Source organism: Chiroxiphia lanceolata, chromosome 2, assembly GCF_009829145.1.
Source record: "Chiroxiphia lanceolata isolate bChiLan1 chromosome 2, bChiLan1.pri, whole genome shotgun sequence".
In the NCBI taxonomy this organism is placed as follows: Eukaryota; Metazoa; Chordata; class Aves; order Passeriformes; family Pipridae; genus Chiroxiphia; species Chiroxiphia lanceolata.
This window is the reverse complement of record NC_045638.1, coordinates 19112738-19136810: the sequence shown is the minus strand read 5'-3', so window position 1 is coordinate 19136810 and position 24073 is coordinate 19112738. Positions and strand designations below refer to the sequence as shown.

Sequence of the window (24073 nt, the reverse complement as noted above, 5' to 3'; positions counted from 1 at the left end):
ACCAACATAAGTTAGTCTTTTCATTATCCAAAACTAGTCAGGCCACTTCTAAGGAGTTAGATTATGAAAACCTTAATTCATATTTTACTGGAAAATAAAGGGTCAAAGCCTGGCCCAAAGGAGACTAGTGATTTTCAAACAAAGCCGGAATTTCTTCCATTGACTATTATCAAGGTTATGGAGTTAGGCAATGCTGTATTTGTAGCTGACCTGATTGATATGAATATTTAATTTGTTGCTAAAAAGAGTTGTTATCTAAACTCCACAAATGGAGCGACTCTTTTCTTCCAAGGGCTGAACACTTCATCACAGGAGAATCTATTGTATAATAAAGTAGGTAAAAGTCAAGCAGGTCCAAGAAGAAAATTAGGAATGCTTCTAGACTTCTAACCATGAAGCCCTACAAAGTGTCTGACCTATTGAAGGCAAGCCCTGCACAAGGTGTGTTTAGGGGATACCTTCTGGGGAAGCCTGCTGGCCTACAAGGTGCCTCTTGGTGCTTTTCACCTGTGTTTTGAAATGGACTAATACAGTGAGATGCCACTATATTTGGAGAGGTCTCAGACACTTTTTTTGGCAAAAATAATGTGTATATCTCTCTAGTGGATCACAGATTATCAAAAATTTTCCATTCAGTGTTTGATGAAGGGTCACTGGTAGGTCACTGGTCAGTGAACATTCTTGCAGACAAGTTTTGCTGACAGCAGTCATTGTGGAAGCACTACAAGGAATTTGTGTGTACACTGAGAGCCCTCCTCATCACTCCAGTCTGACAGTAGGATAACTTGCAGTAACTGCGGTATGCATTGGTGATTCCTTATGTGTATGTACATATGTATTATCCGAGGATGCATTATGGTTTGACTGTATTTCTCTTCTGCAGTGAACATCATGCAAAGTATTGCAGTATACATGGAGTTCCCAGTGTGTGAGAAACAGTCAATAACTGAAAATGGAAAGAAAGGGTTTAATTTGAAATTATATGATATATCTTGTCATCATCTTTTCTTCCAGTCTCCTAAATCAGCTTTTATTAGTGCTGCAAAAAAGGCAAGATTGAAGTCCAATCCTGTCAAAGTGCGCTTCTCAGAAGAAGTAATTATCAATGGCCAGGTGTCGGTGAGTATTTAGCTATTTAGCCTCAGAAAGGACTGAGCATTTCATCCAAAGGTATGGCTCATAGCTGGAAAGGGAGGGAATTATATGGTAGAAATAACAGTGATAGACTTGCAAGGAAAGGGGTTTTTTGTTTCTGAAGTTTTCCAAAGACCTTTTTTTAAGTCCATTGGGCCCATAATTTTGTGAAAAATTCGTCTCTTAAAATAAAATTAAAATGCTAGTGAATGCATTTTATGGTGATAATGCATATGCATCTGTCTTTATAGTCCTTGATAGTGCTTGCTTGTTGTTTGTTATTTGTTTGTTTTTTCAGACCAGTTTTGTATCACTAGAACCCCTAAGCTCAGGAGAAGTACCATATTAGGAAAACATAACCTTACAGACTTCTTTGAAACCTGTTTTATCTACTTGAACTTGTTGTTTCCAAGCCTTAGGCAAAGTCAGCCTCCCTTTGAGAGGCACTGAACTCCTCCTTAAACATGAACTCCCAGATAATTTTCATAATTTCCCAGAGCATCATTCCACTCTGATATCTTATGCAACTCTCTAATCCATTTTTCTGTTTTATTGAAAATGTTTTAATTTCAGAGATAACGTTCATTGTCAGAGAGATAGTATATAGGGAAAGACAATACTATAAGCCAGACATAAAATGTATGTGAAAGGTTTTATTTTTCCCGACACAGACTTATAGAGGGCAGCTGTAATGAGCATGCCTAGACCCTTGGAGAACATTGATATTTCTGCATTCAGTTTGGGCCAACACCTTCCTTTTCAGTTCTTTCCTTTCCATCTGATTTATGTACTTCTCTATAGAACAGTGTTTAGGTTTCTCTTGTTGCATGTTGTAATCTGATTCACTAATTTGCTTGACAGGAAACAGTTAAGGACAACTCGCTTCTTTTCATGCCAAATGTTCTAAAGGTGTATCTTGAAAATGGACAAACCAAATCTTTCCGTTTTGACTGCAGCACTTCAATAAAGGTAGGCTGGATATACCTTGGTATGAGACCTTCAGTAATTATAATTTACTTGGAATGCTTTAAGAACAATGGTGTGCTCAGTTGGGGCTAAAGTCGTAGTTCAGAAATAATGAGGATTTGGTTTGTTTTTCTACTGCTAAAACATATTTATTTTCAATGAAGAAGGAGTAATGATTGTAATGTGCCTGGAGAACAAATAATATTGCGTAGTCCTATCGTTTGATATGCTACCAAACACAAGCATGATTTGTCAGCAAAAGTCAGGAGCTGAGAAGATTAAGATGTTGGTTGCTAATTGAATATCATCTAACTTATCATCCAGTGAAATAGGATGGAATATCTTAGGTTTATGTCAGTGATGAATTGCTCACTTCAGTGTAATGCACTTTATGCTTTCCATAACGCATTTCACATACAGACAATGAAAAGTGAAACCCTGGCACACAACTGAGGCTGCTAGGGAGTGTCTGTGACACTGTTCAGTGTAAGTTCCCAAATCAGAGGCATCATCAGTGTCTGTGAGAGCCTTGGAGTAGTATAGTAAGCAACACGACTAGAGCTGTTGGGCATGCTGCTAGTCTCCTAAGCCTTACTGTTTGGATAAACTAGTTTTAACACAGATTGGTTACCAAATCTAGTTCACTGCATGGAGTGTGCATGGTTGGGAGACCAAGACATGAGAGATGCATGAGTGGGAATGATCAGTGGAGACTGAGGATGCAATTCTCAGCTACATTGTCAGCTTTTGCTAGTTTTAAGGGATTTTAAAACTATGCATATTTGAAGAAAGGCTACCTTTGTGCTCACTGTGATACAGCAACATGCTCAATCAATTAGAATAGCAAAGAGAGTGATTTGCTGAGGTAGACAAGAGGAAATTCACTCCACTATGATGGTAAAACAGATACTGAAGTCACACTTAAAAATGCAGTATTTGTTAATAGTTCATACATATACCTTAGGCATAAGTTAAGTGCAGGTAATGGATACAAGCCTCCACTCCACATCCATGAGATACTAAATTTCTTCAGTCCATCTGAGAATTTGTTTAGGTGAAGAAATAGGAGGCATGATTCATGTAGATAATGAAGTCTCATACCTTTCTAAGGCCCACGAACTGACTTTCCAGTATTTTCTGTTATGAACATAAAGACAACCAACCTGTTCCAGGATGTTTTGACCCTGAAGATCAGTCTTTAGCCATCACATTGCATTAGTAGTTCTGTCATGGATGTGTCATTTACTGTAAGACCGTATGTCAAATCTGAAGTCATTTGCACAGGTACCCATGTGGGCTCAGCTATGTAGCTGTATTGATGTTGTAAACCTGCTCTGACCTTAGTCATTTTGACTATTTGTAGGAATAATATCCTTTGCATCTAATTCAGGCAATTATATAATTTGAGGCCTTGCATGTGTGTGTATGGGTGGGTGTGGATTGTTGCTTCTTTGCTTAACTGAGGTGAAGTAGACATGCCCCAGTCAAGTCAAGGTAAATGCAGTTTTTTTCCATGCCTAGCAGGCCAGTAGTACACTACTTATTAAGGAGGGTGCAAGCAACACCTAACCTGCAGTTCTCACTTTCCTTATTGCTGGAAGGTAGCACCTGGGCTGATTCTTAAGTTACTGGATGAGAGGATATCTAGCAAAAAAATTGGTGCACTAATTCAGCACTATGTGCCTTTACTTCATATTTTAAAAGGTTCAAGACAGCTAGTGGAAAACAGTGCTATTATTACTCCCTCTTAAAAGGTTACATTTAATATTATGCTTCTTCATGTTACTGTTATGCCCCTTGTCTTTATAGCATAGTTTAGGAGTATAATAAAAGTAGATTTAATGTGTAAGCAATAAATTCCCCACTAGTCAGAATAGTATAATATTAGGTTCCATTATTTAGAGTGATTGCTTGCAATTCACTAATACTCTCATATTCTTTACATTGCAAAGTTGTCCCATCCTCCCACATACATTTTTTTTGTCCTTCCACCAACTTGGTCTTGATTTTCCATAAGCACACTGTAATTGATTAATTAATCTTCCTCAATTAGGTTAAAACTCTTGGATTACAATTCATCATGATCTCCTTAGTTAAGTCCTATCCATCTGGATACTTATGTGTACCTAAAATTTTTTTGAGGGATAGAACTGTTTTAATCTTGTCACCAACATAATGTGAAAATATTTCTAAGTGATGCCTATTATGTATTTCTTCTTCCTACAGCATTCACTAAAGCAAAGATACCTTGTCAGATGATATTAATAATCTGCATAGATTTACAAAGTGTTATATGAAAGTAAAGTAGGGATTAATTGAGTGGTTTTGTGAAGAGGTTTGTTTAGCTGTGTTTTAGAAACAGTCTTCTCAAGTTAACTACCCTTAGGCATAATCCACTGTGAAAGAAAACTAATCAGAAGTCTCTAAAATTGGGGGTTTGTACTATAAATTGATATGGTCTATCAATTTACAAACTATTGTTCTGCACAGGTATCATCATTGACTTTTCTGTGAGCATTTAAACTCAAGAAGTGGACTTAAAAACCTTGTCATAAGAACAAATAAAGGCCATTAATTAATTTATTTATTTATTTGTTGTTGTTGACATATAAGTTTGGTTTGTACTGCTTGATGACCTTGCCCCAATGAAGTGAAGAGACTAGTGGCAAGATCATCTCTCCTTTCCTGATGTTTTTATTTCCAGGGAGAGAGAGGGATACGGTTTAAAGGCCACACCAGTATAATCTGCATATTAAACCACAGAGAATGTGGTCCATCGGAGCAATCCCATATATATACTTTTAACGTTCATGTCTGGTACCATCTTGGGGGCGTTTGATTGTAAAGGTGCTGACTTTTCACTGGGTGAGCAGGTGTGATGTCTGTACACTTGTACAGAACAGGCATGAAGCCTGGGCTTCCACTCTGTGCAGGTACATTCAGGGTGGGGGGCACTGAATAACTCAGTCCCAAGCATTTTGTGAATTTAAGTACATTTTATGAATCCTTTGTTAATTAGGATGTCATCTTAACACTCCAAGAAAAGCTTTCCATCAATGTATTGAACACTTTTCCCTGATGCTGGAGCAGAGGGGTTGAAGGATCTGGAACAAAACTCCTTTTGCTACATGAACAGGAGACTCTAACTCAGGTTTGTGTAATGCTATGTGAAACAGATATTAATGAGATGGATTAATCAGTAAATTATCCATCTTTTTAGTTACTCAGTTGAGTTATCAACAAGATTATAGTTTGATCCTGTCTATCAAACAGCAACGGCATTTAGATGTGGTTGTAAGAATCAGGTTCTCACAGGAAGCAAATATTTTTTCTGTTACAAACGTCTATATTTCATTGCTTCATTGGGCCATTCGGAAGTATTAAGAAGTTCTGAGAACCACAGTCTGTCCAAATTTCTTTAAAACCTTATTTTGATCTTTGGTTCCAGTCCTGATTATATAGATCTGTATCTGGGTGACAGAGAATAATGTTCCTCTTTCTGAGGAAGTCGGGTTTGTCTCGTTTACACGGTAATACCTTATGTCTCTTTCAGTGATGATGAATTGTGACCCAGAAAACAGTGGTGTGACTTTCTTCTTTAGATCAGGGAGGTGTGACTAAAGGTGAAGCTGCTTCATAGTGACCAGCAGAGTACACTGATTTTAGCTGCTTATCATTTTGCCAAATTGTTAAGACTGAAATTTTCCCTTGTATTTCTCAGTTCTAGGAAAACATTAGCATATTTTTAATTTCAAATAAATTTGAAAAAGAAAAAAAAGTAGAAATGGATTCTTAGATGAAATGGGGCAAAATATTGAAATTATAGAATCTCCTTGATCCTATAGCTAGAGTCCATGTAATGGTATGATGGAGCTTAGTTTGCAGCTAACAGTCTTTCTAGCATTTTCTAATCTTTAAGCACTTGCTTTTGCCATGTTAACATTCTTTTCTTGTGGATATAAGCTACCCAATAATTGCACAATATCCAAAAGTACTCAATACTGGCTGTCCTGGCCTAGCTCACTCCTTTGAAGTAATTGGTAAAATTCTCATTGAAATCAGAAGGATCAGAATAAACCAACTCAGCGAGCTTTCAAAACTCCCATCCCGAGCTTTTATTTATATATACAGAGTATGTCTAGATGCTTAAGAATGAGGTCAGAGACAATATGAGATAAATACACCTTTTGAAAATTGTTAGGGCAAGACAGAGAATTCATTGGGTATTTTTAAAAGTATAGTTTTATAAAGTAAAGCTGTAGGCTATAAAGTACCCTAACTCTCTAACTGTATTAGCCTAATTGAATAAGTTAGATAAACTGCATTAATTCTGGGGGGGTCTTCTTTGAAGTTTCTGTAAAATCAGCAAAATACTTTTATTTGCCATTATGATGTTCCTGCTGACCATGACTTACAATGGTGTTATTGGATTGTTACCCTTTCATCCATTTTTTCATTAGCTATGTGGTGGTCTCCTGTGAATATACCCAGAATAGAGTGTTAGATTTTTACAAAGTTTTGCTGACCAACAAGCAAAGCGGTCTTTGTATTTTTTAGTGTATTGGGTCCTCAGTCAGAAGTCATGAAGTAGATCTCTCAGTCCAGGAAAAAGACCCAATTTCTTGCAAATTGCCTAATGGGTTAAAATAAGCAAGAGGAAGTGAGGAAAGTGTTCAAACTGGGCCTACCTGTGTTCTCAGGGAGTCTAAGAAATAAAATGTGACTTCTCCCCAAAAACCTTCTCATTTTAGTCCTGCTGAAGCTCACTCAGTTTGTATTTCACTTGGATGGTTTTCATTAAGGTGTTTTTCTTTGTCCTTTCACTCTGGTTTTTGAGTGAATTCTGTTGCTTTGAGGATAAGTTGTATCATGCAGTCATGCCTATACAAGTCTAAAAGTCTTTCCAAAAGATTATAAATATGATGTTTTTAGGTGAAGAACTTAGTAGCCCATGGCACAGCTGTTTGATGGATAGAATTATTTTTCTTGCTACCACACGGCTCTGAAGCAAGGTCACATTGCCTGAGACTACAGAGCACGTGGCTAAACTAGGGTTGCCAACCTCTAATATTTTTATACACTATCCTAGGTGACCCAAAGGCCAAGCTCGCACAAGATGAGATGTCTTTTCAGGATTAGCTTTGTCCCAAAGGATCCCATTGATCTTTTAAGAAGAGATCCATTGCTTTTGAATATCTCTATGTACAGGTAAGTGAAAGTACAGCCACTGTTAATGTAAAGGAGAAATAAAGAAATGGACTTATAGTATATATAAATTTACATCTTCACATAGAAAGTGTGGCTACCGTAAATCCTGGCTTTGTTTTCTGCTGCATAAAGCCAATGAATGCACTTGGGGAATGTGCAAATCTTTATCATCTGCAAAGTCTCCTTTCTTCATAAGTCTCTTCAACAGTAATGCTTTGATATCTTTCAAAGTATATTTGGCTTTAGAAAAGAGCAAAGATGAATTAATTGCTAATACTTATTTATGGTATTGTAATATCAGACAGAAATGATGTCTGAAAAGGAACTTCCAGTAAGATGGATGGGAAAACTGATGCACAAGCAATGAGGTTCTCCTGAGTATCTCACCAGGTAGAATCCTGCTATCCTGAGTCCAGATGCACTCTTTGTGATGCAGGATTACTCTTCTCCTCAGGAAGGATTGAAGAAGAGCTAAGGTCAAAATACTCATGCCTTCTGCTCTCAGGAAAACGTACTGGTATTCTTCCTAAGTACCCATGTTGTGGTGAGCATCTGACCAATCTGAGAGCAACAGTCCTACCTCAGCATGGTCCTGCTTCTGGGTTTGGAGTTACTCTACATGCAATGTTAATGAAAACAAAACCCAAAACCCGAAAACAGCAACAACAAAAAAAGCCCAAATAATTTATCTTTAGTGCAAGATTTTTTAACTTCATGCTCCCTCTACTGGTTTTTTGTCAGAGCTGTAACGATGTGGTTCAGGAAAGATTTGGACCAGAACTGAAATATGACATTGCCCTGCGGTTGGCTGCGTTACAAATGTATATTGCAACTGTGACCACCAAGCAAACTCAGAAAATTTCCCTCAAATACATAGAGTAAGTTGAGAATACTGTGTATCCTTAAAAAGTGAAACATTAGTAGTAACTAGTAGATTCTTTAAGGTTGTTTCGTTTAATATGTCTGTATGTATGCACCAATTTTAGGTTTATCTTTGTCACTGAAATTGATTCAAGTGTGTTAAGAGCAGCATATGTGGTCCTTTGGTGCATTTACCTTTTGTTCATCTGTTTAGGCCTATGAAGTAGCCTATATATGTAAATAAATAGCTTATAAATGTAAGTAAGATTAACTTATTTGCTTTCAATGATTTAAGATCTAAGTTTATGTGGTCTAAATCCAAAGGTTTTAGTAGAGATATTATAGTAAAATTCAGATAATGGCTTGATTCAGAAGACAGTAGGGTCATAGATTCCATTGTGTAATATTTCTTAATGCAAAAGTATCCCAGCAGGAACCTGTCTTATGTTAGCCAACATGTATATGTATCTACAAAGAAAAGAAAAATCCAGAGTGCGAATGCGTACATCTACTTGGAGTAAAAAAAACACAAAGCAGCAAAAAACCTGCAACAAAAATCCATAACAAAATAAAAACCCAAACCTAAAACTTTTGTTACTGTTGCATAGTTTATTTGCAGAATAAAAGTAACTGTTACACACTCAGTCTGTAGAGTTTATCCACCGTATTGAAGATCATGTTATATTCTATCTTATTAATGAATCAGCAAAAATAATTACTTAGAAGTGAGAAACCAGTCTTCTATCAAAAGGGGTGCTTCAAGCAGAAAAAAAATTGGTAAAAGGAGGGAGACTGTTTTTGAGAGAGAACCCTCTCCCCTCGCCAAAAAAAAGTGTAAGTGGTAAAGAAAATGACTCTCATGGTTTGCGTGTTCTAAAGGAAGCCTCACAAATAAATTACATCTGACGTTATCTTGTAAATTATTTGCTATTTAATTCTGTAATGGTGCTGCCTATATAATTAAGTGGTGTTTAACATAGACTTTAAACATCAAACTTAAACATTTTTTCTGAATGGCATGATTGAAGAGGTGGTAGGGATAGAAGAGAGATTATTTATCATTTAAAACATCTTTTCATAATAAATATCGTTTGAATCTATAGAAAAATAATACATTATTACAGAACCCTGTACTTGATCAACTCTCCTTCTGTTTTCAAGTGATCGTTCACTTGACATCATAGTCACCAGTCTTTAGATAATAATCATCACAGAAATGTGAAATTAAATATATGCCTTTTATTGCAGAAAAGAATGGGGATTAGAGACTTTTTCTTCCATCTGCTGTGCTGCAAGCATGAAAGAAAAGAACATAAAGAAAGCACTTTCCCATCTTGTCAAAGCAAATCAAACCTAGTTCCTCCAGGAAAAAAGGTATTAAATTTGCATCTTAATGGAAAATATGTTTTAAAGAAGAGAAAGGGTTGCGTATATGAGAAACATTTAAGGCTAATCCTTCGGAGAAACACCTAGTCATTATATTTTCAGAGATTTAACTTCGGGTGCTCGTACAACATAGCCAAGAACAATTATATATAATCAATTATGCCCCAAACTAAACTATCTTCTTATCTTGAGAATGACAGAGAACTGGTTATTAATATATCATGTATGATAAAGATATGTATTTTAAAAATTAATTTAGTGCTTTCTATGAATAGCAGACTCGTTAGGAAAGTTATTGTTCTCTCTATGATGCTCTCATCTGAATTACATTAACTTATGTGCTGGACATAAATGTTTTTCAGATTGTTTTCTGTTACACTGTAGAGAGGGACTTTTTGCTGGCCGAGATCTCACTGGATAGATGATGGTCCTTACAGTAAATGACCCTCTTTACTGTTGTAAAATGCTTTTCTTAGCGCTAAGCTTTCAGTTCAGCTGGAAAAAAACATGGAGAAGACAGATCTCTGAGAAATATCTTTGTAACATGCATACAACTAAGTCTGCTTTTAGACACAGAAATGAGGTTTCTTAATGCAGGTCGTCTAGTCTGTCTTTGTAGTCAATGGAGAGAAACAGGCACTTCGAGGGAGCGATTCATCCCATCCCACATTAGGAACCAAAAATAGGTCAGATTAGTTGTGTCCTAGAAATGCTTATTTCTCTTCATGGACTGTAAAAAGAATCTAAGAGTGACTAGTTGAGACATGAAATGATTTGAATCCTGCTTCATGACACTTTTTTTCTGAACAAAAAAACTTCAAAATAGCTGGTGCCTGAGCTGAGGTTCATTGCAATCAGCAGAAATCCTTCTCGGAGGTTTCAGATCACATCATGACTGTGAACATAGCTCTACATGTTTGACCTGCGAAGCTCAGGAAGAAAGGTCACCTCTCTGAAGCATTGCATGTCTCCTATACTGCTGAAACTAAAGCTAAATTATGCCAATTGTTTATTATTTATTCTGGTAGAGTAAATTTGGGTTCATTTTGGAAGCCATCACTGCTGGAGACCTTGCAGGTGTAAGGTATGCCTTACAGTGGCATACAGTATCAGTTATTGGTTAGGAGAGATATTGCAACAGTCCCTTCCTGCAGCAAGCAGTCTTTCTGGGTTTGCTTCACTTCTTTTTGATTTGACCTTTGGAAATATATTGTTTCCGATCTGCTTTTTTTTTACCAGGTAGGTCTCATAAACAAAGCATCAGAGCTCATCATCACCTTCTGTCTCACTTGTAGGTACTAACACAGGAACTGATTTCTTTCTGGGGTCTTCTCTTCCTTCTCGTGAAGGGAAGCTTCTCATTCTCAGGATTCTCCTGTTTTTTACAACCCCTATGTATTTCTCCACTGAGTGAACACATAGTGAAGGAAAAGGGAAAGCACTATCACTAGTTGCTCTGCTTCAGGTCCATTTCCTTCTTGGTGTCTAGAAAAAACTTAGGATAGGAGCTCTTAAAATGTTGTTCAAGATCAAATAATTTTTTGAATTAGAATTCCAGTGGCTGAAAGGAGACTAGCAAATGAGATGAGACTGTTTTATATTATCCTTCAAAAGTCTAGATATAAGGACTTCACCACCAGGGAGGTAAAAGGTTTGGATCCAGACTGTTTGGGTGAAATGAACTGTTTCTTGTTTCCATTCTGTCTCATAAAGTATTTCCAAGTTTTATTTCCTAGGTAGGGAGTTTAAGTTCAGAGGAGAAAAAAAGGAGACAAATTATGACATGTATTACATGATATGATCATATGTATTGATGTGCTGTATTTAGCTTTCAGATTTATTACCTACTAAATATAGTGGAAGAGTTTCATTTTACAAAGTAGGAAATACAGTAACGAGTTGGAATAATATGCCAAGTACCAAAAGTACCTAGCAAGATGTAATATACATAACTGACAAAAGCAAATTCTTTGTTCTTTTTCTCTATATAGGTGCATAAACATTAAAGAACTGATGGAGTTTATGAATGGAGAACTGCTTAGCCTTGAAATCCCTCAATGAACAGATGTTTAATCTGACCACTTTTAACATTTTCCTTTCATTGAAACAGTTATGATGTTACTGCAGTGCTCTGATCTGCCCATTCTCAAGTCCTCAGTGCATTTTAACTAAACACGCCAGATATTAATGTTAAGAATGAAACAGTTTCTCCTCATCTGAAATTCAAGCATGTAAAGATTTAGTTTCAGGCTCCAAAGAGCGGTTTTTGCAGTCCATTCTCCTTATATTACACAAATACGTTTTCTTTCTGAATTTTGCAATGTGATGAATTTCACAACTGCCTCTTACACCTGTTTCTCCTTTCTCAGCTCTCTGCTCTGCAAGCCAAGGTGCATTATCTAAAGTTCCTCAGTGATCTGCGATTATATGGAGGGCGTGTTTTCAAAGCAACACTAGTGGTAACATTTCTCTTAAAATAGTCTTTCTCTTCTCTTGATTTTTTCATCGATGCTTTTTTTTTTTTTTTTGCAAAAGCTGGATTATAATTTTCTTTAGAAGTTTAGGTTTTATTCATGCACTTAAAAATCATTGTTAATTGAATCAAATCACTTTTTTTAAATTTTCATGTTGAAAATAACATACCTGATATAATTTGAACTTTACTGGGAATTTGGAGATAGGTAACACTTTTCTAGCAAATAACACCATCCAATTAACTATCGAATGCTAAAATTATTACTCTGGAAAAATCTTAATGACAACGTTTTTCTTTCAACAGAAGGAGAGTCCATCCATCTGTCTGTCCATCTAACTGCCCATCTAAAAACTAGAGTACAATCAACATCCAGCAGGAAATTCCTTTACTCTTTGTTTTTAATTATGAATCAAGTATGCTCTTGTGTATCTTCTTAGAAAAAACATAATAATCTTTAATGTAGAAATGCCATGGAAATGTAGTCCTATGTAACTGCAAGTTATCACTGAAAGTGATCTCTGTCACTATGCCATAGCTATCATGTTTCTTACTTCTGCTTTTTTCATTTCTTCTGCTGAAGCAGGGAGAAAAGCGTTCAGAAGTAACGCTGTTAGTGGGGCCACGGTACGGAATCAGCCATGTGATAAACACCAAAACAAACCTTGTGGCTCTCCTGGCAGACTTCAGCCATGTGAACAGAATTGAGATGTTTACAGAAGATGAAAGCAATGTTAGAGTTGAGCTGCATGTCTTAGATGTAAAAGTAAGTTTGTTACTAATTTATTTTGATATAATATCTATAAATAATATTTTTCTCTTTATTTGAATATTATATCAAGCCATACTGTTCTGAATATTTTCATACCAGTAATACTCTGAGGGTGCATTTTTAGCTCTTTATTTGGACAGTGCATGTATACTATGGCTTGGGCATTTGAGGGCCCTACAGCGTACCAGGCCGGTACTTTGCAGCACTTCTATCCTATTTTGATTTTTCTCTTGGCTGACCCCAGGCAACTGGCTTTGTTGTTGTCTTCCTGGATTTCCATGGTTAGAAGAGATGATGATGAAATTGGTCTTCTTTTGAAGCTCCTTCTAATAGACAATATTATTACCACTGGAAGTGTAATAGACAATATTATTACCATTAGCGCTTTCACCACCGCGGCCCGGGTTCGATTCCCGGTCAGAGAAAAGTCCCCCCGGGTAGATGGAGCTCGTTAGCCCTGTAAGGCCATCCATCGAGGAGAAGGTCACTCTAAACAAAAACCTACGTCCTGAGGACCTCACTGCCACTGTCCAAGCTTGCTCGGCCCCGGCAGATGAACCTCAGGATTAAAGGGTGGGCTCAGCTCAGCGCACACTGTGTCTCACCTAAAAAATCCACTGCGCAGGCTCGAAGGGTAAAGACCCTTCCCAAATCTTCGTTCGCGAAGACTAGCCATACATACAGAGAATCACCAGCTGCATCAAACCAGTGTCCCCTGTAATCCAGTGTTACATCTGCAAAGTTCACTGCAAGCAACCATATAGCAGTTACCAATTAGGTAAACTGTAAAAAAGCACGGGTTTTCTTCTTAGCTTTTGTAATTCTAGTTCAGTGCTTTGCCCTGCATAATGTATTCGCAGATGCTCATCATCTACCTCTAGTTTAATTTCTCTTGAATCCCACGTAATACTTTGCATCTGTGGCATCTACTGGCAAAATGAGTGGAGTTTTGTATGTTATATTGTCCTGGTTCTTCTTAGTGTGGTTTCTATTTGGTTTTGAAGTGAAATGCTTCATGGACTTTCTAGGACATTAATAAGGATAACTAGAGATTGAAGGTATAGTTCTTGAAACGTATGTATTTGATTAAAATAAATAGAGCCTAACAGTTTTTTTCTGCTTACCCAGCTATACAGAAAAAGCATACGCAAGGAATGTTTTACTAAGCTTTTGCTTTGAATGTTTTATATATATTGACCTGGAACTGTTTCCATGTATTTACATTAATGAAAAAAAATTGCTCTAAATTAATCGAGATGCTCTTTGACAGCAACCTAAGAGAAATTTACAGGTTGGTAAACATAGCATCTTTCACCTTACTTAGCAGTGGTGACATTTGAGGATCTCAGGCTTCTTTACCTGTTAACACTGCTGTGCTAAACTCATAGCTCTTGTAAGAAAGCTGTTATCACCCTTTTACAGATGGAGAAATTAAATCCTTCCCATCTGCTCATATGCAGCACAGTATGCCATAGTATTTTTTATTACCATGGTTTTATGTTGCTTTATATTATAATACTGTTACTGTCTTATTGCAAATTGTGTATATCCACATCTCCTTGCATTTCAACACATTTAGTCTTAAAGTCAGTGAGATTGGCTTAAAGTTACAAATCTAGGAGGCTCTGGATGGAATTTGAAAAAAAAATACCTCTCTATGGGGCACGGATAGGGGTTGTCACTATGTCCTGTGAAGCAGATGCAGGCACACACACAGGTAGGTATTCTCAACTAATGTTTTCATCCCTTAACTTACCCTAAGGTAACAGGTTCATATATCCAGGTTCTGAATATGCCAGTATATGTCGTATATGCCATTATTTTCTTCACGAAGGGACAGTTCTGATTTTTATTGTTTGTTTCTTTTAATACATTTTTAATTATGTGTCACTTGGCAGAAGAAGGCAAAAAAGTTTAGCTGTCACAAGACTTTTCAGCAGATTAACAGTGGTTCACATAACTTTTCAGCAATTTGAGGTTTTTGTAGAGTTCATCTATTTCTGCCAATCACTGCAGAAAATTTGAGATTAATATATCATTTCAAGTTTTAGTTTTTAGTAGTCGCTCAAAAGAACAGAGGTTAATTGACCTAATGTGGGTTTAATAATTTAGAGTAACTTTAATGGCTGTAGTTGAATATCTTGAAAGAAGCATGTATTGATTGGAAGCTCAAGCTGTAGCAAAAAATATGTTAAAGGAAAAAAACCACATAAATTTTTCTGCATTCCTGAAAACTGTTTATAGAACATTCAGGGCAGCCGGGACATTTTGGCCTAAGATACTACAGCACAGGCATTTAAAAACTCATCAGACCTATTCTGGGTTTGGTAGTAAGCTATGATCATCAGTTATGTTTTGGCCACAGCTTCTACCAGAATCAGTTGTCTTTTTACTAGTAAGGGGCTGAGTAGGTTGGAGACCCATCCTTGTTGCATGTAATGTTCTTCCTGGAAAGAATGATGCAGGTCCTTGCATATGTCTTGTGACAGTGGGCTCTGCATGCTAGATTATGATAAATTGTCACAAATGTCCACATAGCTATGAGTCACTACAAAATGTGAGTGATAAGATGGGTTGTCTACAGTATAATTTCTATCTATGCATCATAGTAAGGGCTTCATTTTTATTTCCTGTCTAGGAATTATAGAGGCTAGACACCTTAAAATAAATTTGAGGGGAACAGCTTTCGGTATTAAAAGCTGCAGACATATGAACAAAATTTTAGACAAAAGAAATGTGTACATGATGGCAAAAGAAAAGGGATTTAAAGAAAATATATTTCATATGGATATCTCAGGTTCTGTGCTTGCTAGCCTGGCAGCCATAGTTTTTCAGAGCTCTGAGGTCTCTCATTTTTGTTGGTCTGGATTTTTTTTACAGTGCTTTGTGTTTGTTTTCTTTGCCGATCTCCCTTCTGAGGATCTTTCTACATTCTGAGGATCTTTCTCCATTCTCTTTGTCTCTATTTATCTGCTTATTTTTCACTGTTTGTCTTTTCAGTAATGCCAGGCCACAAACACTGAAATCTTTTAGCCTGGCACTGTCTCTGCTTTGTAATGACAGCTTTACAACCTGCCACTGTGTTTTCTGAACCTCAGCTTTCCCTGAGTGTTTGCTTCCCATGTCTTGCTTCATTACATATGCTTAGTGCACCTTATTTTCTGAATCTGTGGATTCTCATACTACTACAAGACTCCAATGCCTAATGTACCAGGTTCTTAATCCGTGGCAGATTCAATGTAACATTAAATAGTGGTTTGGCAAGGATAAATATCTATGCAAGAAAAAGATGGAGCAAGAGTCTTAAAATGGTTAGGCTCATTCAGAAAGAGAGCAATCAGCTGTTAAGATGTCCAGTTGGAGTTCTACCTTTTCTAGATTGTTTATGCTGTTTGATATTGGTAGTGAGGAAAATAAATTCTCGTGTATTTTTCAATGTAGTGTTTGTGATGTAATTCCTTTTGCTTCAATGTACTAGTATTGTCAGCAGGTAAACAAATTGAGGAGGAACGGCCTTAACTTGATTGTGTTCTTCTTAGCCTATTACTCTTCTGATGGAGTCATCAGATGCAATGAATCTTGCTTGCCTAACAGCTGGATACTACCGACTGCTGGTTGACTCAAGGCGTTCCATATTTAACATGGCCAACAAGAAAAATACAGGGAGCCGAGAAACAGGTATTCATTTCACAGTACATTAACAATGGTCCAATGTATAAAGAAGCCAGCTTAAGCCAGAGCACCTCCAGATAAATAGAAGGCTATGCCAATAAGATCTGATTGCTGGCTCAGACCTAGCATCACAGTGTATCAGTTTAGCTTTATAATGTTCTAATATCCAGCCTATGATAGCATCTTAATGGTAAAATAAACCAATGGTGAATTTCTTTCCTACACTAGTAAAATAGATGCATGCTCCCTGTGATTGTTATTATTTTATATGCATATATCTTTTGTAAGAATACATGTGGAGAAACCAGCTGATTTTGTGTTATTCTTCCTGCTATAGTATTTGTACCTAGATGAGGTTTAGTTTTATTCCAGAGTAGAAAAGTACCAGTTAAACTTTAGGTCATTAAGTCAACAGGTATTTCACTTAGAACAGAGGTGAGTTTAAAAGAGTTTTTTTGAAGTCTTTGGTGGCTTAGCTGTCCTATTCAGAATGTTTAATGCTCAGCATTAACAAATTATTGTTTAAAAATTACATGATTTTGTTCTTTGATTTCACAATGTTGATTTTATTTTGCTGTGCCACAGGACCTGAAAACAGAGGAAAGCATAATATCCTTGCTTCTGAGTGGAATTGTATACCAAAAACTACCACTTTCCTGGCTGAAGGAGATCAGGAGACTCAAATATGCTTTGCTGATTCAAAACAGAAGACTGTAGATGTTTCTGAAAGTCTGTTATGTCAAAAAGAACACAGACATCTGTACATAGAAAATACTTATAATTCAGGTGGATTTGATCAACATCTGGCCAAGCAAAGTGACCCTGCTGAAACAGAAGAAAGCAGAAATTTTAACCAGCCTTCACTGTTGTCACTCTCAGGTTTGGAATCTAGCAAGAAAGCACAGGATTCCCCCAGGGGAGCAAAAGTTTCATTTATATTTGGAGATCACAACTTGGATGGTATCAGTCCCCAGACTCTTGGCTATGAAAGGCTTTTGGATGAAAGTCCAGAAGTACTAGAAAAACAAAGAGCCATTTATATTAGTAATGCCAGTGATATTAAAGGCCTGGAGTTATCACCAGACACTGAAAGCATTCAGTTTGCTACAAATTCTGTTTACGCAACTATAAGTGATGGCAAAATATTCGGAGCTGCGGAAGGGATAGAAGAGCCTTTGCTGCATGATATTTGTTATGCAGAAAACACAGATGATGCTGAAGATGAAGATGAAGTAAGCTGTGAAGAAGACATTATGGTAGGAGAAATCAATAGGCCTGCTCTTCTCAGCCTTTCTGGTTCTAGTGATGACATTATTGATTTGACTTCACTTCCACCTCCAGAAGGTGATGATAATGAAGATGATTTCCTATTGCATACCTTAAACATGGCCATTGCTGCTCCTCCACCAGGCTTCAGGGACAGTTCAGATGAGGAAGACACTCAGAATCAAGCAACGCAGCCTAGAGACAACAAGGAGCAAGACAGTAATCTAGGCAATGATGACATTCCAGTGTCGCTTATCGATGCTGTCCCTACTAATACAGAGGGGAAATGTGAAAAGGGGCTAGATGATGCTGTAGTCTCTACACTTCAAGCACTAGAAGCTTTGGCTGCTTCAGAGGAACAGCAGACGAATGACAATTCAGGTTCTTTCACCATAGTTACATTTATTCATTGAAAATCATTCCATCTCATCCATTTAGCTTTGGAAATACTCCATTTCATGAGGGTTGGTTTGTTTTTTTTTAGTTTTCCTTTTATTTTTTGCCATCATTTTGCATATATCGTATTCCATATTTAATGGAGCACCATTATGTTATTAAACTACCTGTTTCGGGAACTGTGCAATAAAGTCAAAGTATTCTTACAAAGCATATTTTTGTCTCTAATACACCCCCTTTTGCTTTTCACTTATCCAGGTGCTTCAGCTGCTGTCATTTAATTGAGTCTTATTTTTTGTGGCTTGCAGGTGTAGCTATCCTGCGAGCATATAGCCCTGAGTCATCTTCAGATTCTGGCAATGAAACAAATTCCTCTGAAATGACTGAAAGCTCTGAACTAGCCGCAGCACAGAAACAGTCAGAAAACACTGCGCGTATGTTTTTGACCACAAGTGAAGGCTACCAACCCCTTGTGGAAGAGCAGACTGAATTTCCTATTGCAAAGAATCAGGCTGGAGGGCCAGGCATGAAGCCCTCACAGCCTTTGTCTGGTCATCAGGCTGCAGAGCTACAGTCAAAAGTTGTGCCTTCAAAGCAGATTCTTCATTCTGATAACATGGAAATGGAGCCAGAGACCATGGAAACAAAATCTGTCACTGATTATTTTAACAAATTGCACATGGGATCCTTGGTATATTCTTGTACTAGTAAAAGGAAAAATAAGATGACAGATAGCGAAGTAAAAGCACCCTCTGATGGCAATGCTACTGTGAAAAAGCAACAGGGAAATAAAAAAGCAGAGACTGATGAAGATCTAAAAGCTAAATTTGGAACTCTTTCAGCAAGAGACAGTCAACGCCTAAGCACTTTTAATGTGGAGAGAACTGCCTTTCGCCAAAGATGGTATGCTGCTGATGATGGGGCAGCAGATAAGCCAAGCCCAGAAACAGTGAATGGGAAAACTTTTCCAAGAGTTCCTGTCATCAGTAAAGCAGAAACTGACTGTAAGGATGAAGTGGATCCTGAGGTGGATCAGGATGATACCTCAGGGCTTAGCCAAGGTGAAAATTTCCTGTCAGATATGACTCCTGTGTCTTCAGCCAAAGACCTAAACGATGCAGAAGATACCGATTTATCTGCAGATGACCATCCTTCAAAGCTTCCAGAAGCAGAGCAGAGTGTGGCTAGGCTTTGTGAATATCACTTGGCTAAGCGCATGTCATCTCTGCAAAGTGAAGGCCATTTCTCACTGCAGAGCTCTCAGTGCTCTTCAGTGGATGCAGGATGCAGCACAGGCAGTAGCACGTGTGCTACCCCTGTTGAATCTCCTCTTTGTACCTCTGATGTTAAGCACATCATGTCTGACCCATCAGTGAAGGGCATTTCCTATGTTCCAGCAGATGAAAGAGCTGCCATTCTTCCAAACCATGGAACTACATACAAGGACCTGCACCAGCAGCCGGAAGCCGTGTGTCACAGAATGACAGTGCCTGTTGTGCATTCAGCAATTAATGCTGAACCGCTGTTCGGCACTTTGAGAGAAGGATGTCATCGGATCCCCAAGATAAAAGAAACTACAGGTACAGCAGTAATAAAGGGTTTCTTATGTTTATTTTTAAAGCTATATGTTAGCATTGAGGACTAGGTAAGACATTTCTATTATCTTTACCTTGAACTATATCTTCAAGTTGTAGCAGATAATGGGGTTAGAACTTTATTTATCTATTCATTCTACTTGTACGTGTTGAAATGTTCTTAAGAGCTGCATACAGAGATTGACTTTTAAAAAACCCCTCTCATTACAGTTAAAAATATTTGGAGGGACACTGATGGAGAGGCCTCTTCCACTCTTTGGAAGCCTCTCCAAAATCCATAGTCACTTGAGTTCCAGGATACTTGCTAGATTATAAGATGACTTCAGAAGGTATAATAATGTAGGAGAGAAAAACCTGTGATTCATTTTTTATGTATCCTATATGCTATTTCAGCAGGTTGTCAAAAGCATGCCAGTATGAATAAAAAGCTCTAAATGTAAGGATGAGAAAATGTCACTACTTTATTAAGCATGTATTTACTTCACAATCTGACAGTAAGTGTTTCTTCAAAGTTAAAAAAATGCACAGTTTTTCAGAGATAGCATTGGAAATTCTTTCAGTTGTATTTTAAATGTTTCTCTCTTCCTGTGGTTGCAACCCACATGTAGCAGTTGTGTGCGAACGCATAAGAATCCAAAAGTGCAACAAACTAGGAGCTAGAATGAGAAATACTCTTTCTCTGCCAAAAAAACCCCCCCATGTAACCAAACCAGAATTACCATGAACGCATCTTTCCATACTCTCTCAGGTGTAGTTAAAGGAGGTATTTTAATCTGAAAGAATTCATCTAATTAATGCTAGAAAATATGAAATCCATATATTGAGGGAGATTTAGGATGTTTTATAGATAATTTTCTATTCCTTTTTTAAAATAAATTTGCTGTACTGGAATGAACAATTAATTATTCATAATTTATAATTTGTTGATAGATTTTAAGAGGCATTTTAGTGAAATACAAAAGACTAGTATTGAATTTTTTTATGGAATATTTTGAGGAATGTAAACCATTGGGAAATACCAGGAATCCATTTTTCCTGACTGATAATAGATATTTAAAAGTTCAGTGTCCAAATATTATCAGGGTGATGCTTAATTATTCTGTCTGCTCTTCTACTACCCCTAGTGTAGCTTTCACAGAGCCTGAAAAGGGAAGACAAGGAGGCATGCCTACAGCTTTTCCTAGACAGCCTCTAGCTGACTCCATCATGCTATCATCCATGCTATCAGAATCAAAGGTGCCAAGTCAAAATCAAGACTCTTGTGACATTCCCAAAGTAAATCAGGCTTGTGGGGCAACAGTTAGTTTACGGCCATATGACATGATAGGAGGAAGCCTCAGGATGCCACAGAGCAGGAAAGTGCTGAGACGCAGCAGCAGCATCATTGGAGGATCTGCAGGCATTGAGATGCTGTTTGAAAAGAAGGCAGCCACGGCCAGTTTGAAATACCTGGACATCACCCGAAAGGATGAATCCAAATCAGAGAGAAGAGTGGAATTTTCCCTGGGCAAAAAGCTGTCAAAAAGTTATTCTCAGAGTTGTGTGTACGTCAGCACTGATAGGAAGGACAGTAAGAAGTGTTCGGGCACAGGTGCCAGTCAGAAGGACTCCAAGCCATGTCGAACGTTGCCTTTGCGAAAGCTGGACACCAGCACCTGGAGGTGTCGTGGCCCCTTTAGCTATTGCTTCCTAAGCAGAGGAAATAATGACAACGATGATGAAGATGACCAAGACAGCCATCAGCTCTCACATCTCTTCGAACATAAGACCCCCTGTGAGCTCACAGAACTAGCTGGTCAGTCGTTGTCCAGTGACAATGAGCAGAAAGTCTTGGAGTCTCCGAAAGCTGCTGAGCCCCCACAAGATGAGGCAGTCAATGAGAAGAGCAGTGCCGACACCCAAGGTGGCCAAATTGATGTGAATCTCAATGATGTGGCCTTTGATGCACGAATCACACGAATAAATGTGATGAAAGAGAAAACTTATGCAATGCCTGATGGATTTATTGCAGCACAAAAGGATGCCAGTGAGCTACTCTCACTGGTCCGAGCAAGTATGGGCAAGAGAGAAGATTTACATCCAGAAACATATGACCTTAAACTTTCTAAGTACAAACAACTGTTATCTTTGGAATCGAGACAGTTGGGAAGTGCCTGCAGGAAAATGGCCATGGCTGATAAAAGCCCTGAGGAAATGCTTTTAGCTATGACTTCCAGCTTTCAAGTACTCTGTTGCTTAACAGAAGCCTGCATGCGTTTAGTTAAAGTAATGAACTCTGAAACACAGCAGCAGGAAATTATAGCTAAGATAGATGAGGTTGTAATAAACTACATTTGTCTTCTGAGGGCTGCAGAAGCAGTGTCAGGCAAGACCTCCGGTGATCCTAGCATTAAACTCTTGGCTCGACATTCGACTACCATGGCCGCTATTGTAAGCACACTAACACGTTCTCTTAAAATGCTTTTAAACAAATAAAATTCAAAAATCACTTCATAATCTACCTTTGCAAAGCCATACATAAAAAAACCTTTTATTTACTGTATGTGTATGAACTAGTGTAACAAACTCAGCTTTCTCTGTATATTTTGTTATTTTATATAAAATAGGTATGAGATTAAAAAAAAGTTAAAATACTGAACACTGACAAAAGTAATTAGTAGATCTGTCCTTCTGTTTATACAAAAACAAAAGCCAAAAAAAACCCTCTACCCAAGACCAGAAAAAAAGAAACAGAAAAAGTCCCATATAGGAGCAAGTTGATGTTTGACTATTTTTCATATAGTCAAATTTATGGTTGTATGAAGTGAACTTCTAAAGCCTGTTATGTCAATGAAGTTGTTTTCTGTTTCATCCAAGTTTTCACTTGGAGAATGCTCCATGTTTAGAAATGATAAATTAAATCATAATGTATATAACACAATATTTAATGTTTTAAAATTATAATTTTTAAGCATTGAAAATAGCAAAAAGACATTTAAAATCCAAGAGACTATTATAACTTACTAGAGAATATATATATAATAAATGACTCTTTTGTTCATATGGACTGAATTACCTGATTCTTCTTTTCTAGGAAATTCTGTACTTAAAAAAAAAAAAAAAAGAAAAAAACAAACTCTTGAATATACCAACTTCAGACGGTATTTGATGTATTGAACATTAGTGTTGGTATTTTAGACAGTGAAGGTACTTGCGGAAGACTAAGGACACAGAAACCAGAGTGGTTGTGGTTTTCTCTCTAAAATGAAAGGTTGATGCCATAATGGTCAGACCAAAATGTATGGAGCGGGTCTATGCACCCATTTCCCTGGTAAATGAGAGAGGGAGGACCATGAGGAAATTCATATGCTGTTTACTGTTTCATCATATACCTATGGTGCATCGGAACAACATGAACTGCATCTATTTTGTTAAATATTTTATACTTCATATTTTATGATTCTGAATGTTTAACTGTAAAAAAGTTAGAAATAAAATGAAGTTTTCAGAATACAATAAATATCTCTGAAATATTTCCAGCTAGACACAGTTCTTCTCTTGAATGATGACAAAGGCAAACTGTGAATAATCTCTCCCATCTGAACCTTTCTGGAAAACATTTTGTAGTCTTGTGTTTGAGAGGCAGCCAAAGCAAAAGCTCTCAGTTCCAAGTGGCAAATAGGCTTTCATAAGAGCGTCTGGTAAAACTTTTCAGTGACCAAGGAGCAGCAACCTCCATTCTCCAAGCCGATGTAGGTAATTTTCATCTGTTTGTCACATACAAAGAGTATAACTGCTCCATTTTGGAAACTTACCCGTTCAGTTGAAGCACATATGAAGCTTTCTGTGCTGAACTAGAGAGACTAAACCAACAAAATTAAGGAAATATTTTCTTTCACTTCACTATTAAACCAAGACAGGCATTTTCCTCAGACTGCAGAGAAACAGCTTCAGAAACACAGTATCAGAAGCTTAATCTGTTGTCCATAGGAGAAAAATCTGGTTTCTGAGACCAATTCACTTAGCACATGGACCCACTCTGGAGGGCAGCTCAGAGGTAGGCTGTAGGCTGAATTACACTGTTGGTGGGTGACAACAACTTGTCCCTGTGTGGTACTCACACTTGTGCTCTCGTTCTGGCAGCCCAGAGAGTGGGACCAGAGCGCTGCTCTGGTGCTGCAAATACTGTGGGGTTTGACTGTTTCATACTGGGGGAAAAAACAGGATGAATTGTTGTATTGGTACGTATTCCTTGGTTGTTTTCTGAATTTATAAAAATGTCATCAGTGATTTGGAACCATTAAGTTCCAAAAATAAATTTAGGATTGTCACAGCTAAGCATTGACATAGTTCATAGGAATGTGT

The 24073-nt window shown here is 37.4% G+C and overlaps 1 protein-coding gene across 1 annotated transcript in view; it reads left to right on the top strand.

Moving 5' to 3' along the window:
• The window catches only part of FRMPD4 (FERM and PDZ domain containing 4), a 112792-nt gene extending 89564 nt beyond the window's left edge, over positions 1 to 23228 (top strand). Inside the window, 16 exon segments of the mRNA XM_032679964.1 lie at positions 1015 to 1119; positions 1996 to 2103; positions 5120 to 5156; positions 5159 to 5193; positions 5195 to 5251; positions 7190 to 7280; positions 7283 to 7308; positions 8050 to 8186; positions 9418 to 9515; positions 9518 to 9543; positions 11925 to 12014; positions 12612 to 12794; positions 16340 to 16478; positions 17058 to 18119; positions 18443 to 19714; positions 20859 to 23228. Coding sequence (XP_032535855.1) covers positions 1015 to 1119; positions 1996 to 2103; positions 5120 to 5156; positions 5159 to 5193; positions 5195 to 5251; positions 7190 to 7280; positions 7283 to 7308; positions 8050 to 8186; positions 9418 to 9515; positions 9518 to 9543; positions 11925 to 12014; positions 12612 to 12794; positions 16340 to 16478; positions 17058 to 18119; positions 18443 to 19714; positions 20859 to 22204 — 4812 coding nt within the window. The 3' untranslated portion in view covers positions 22205 to 23228.
• Positions 23229 to 24073: the final 845 nt, after the last annotated feature.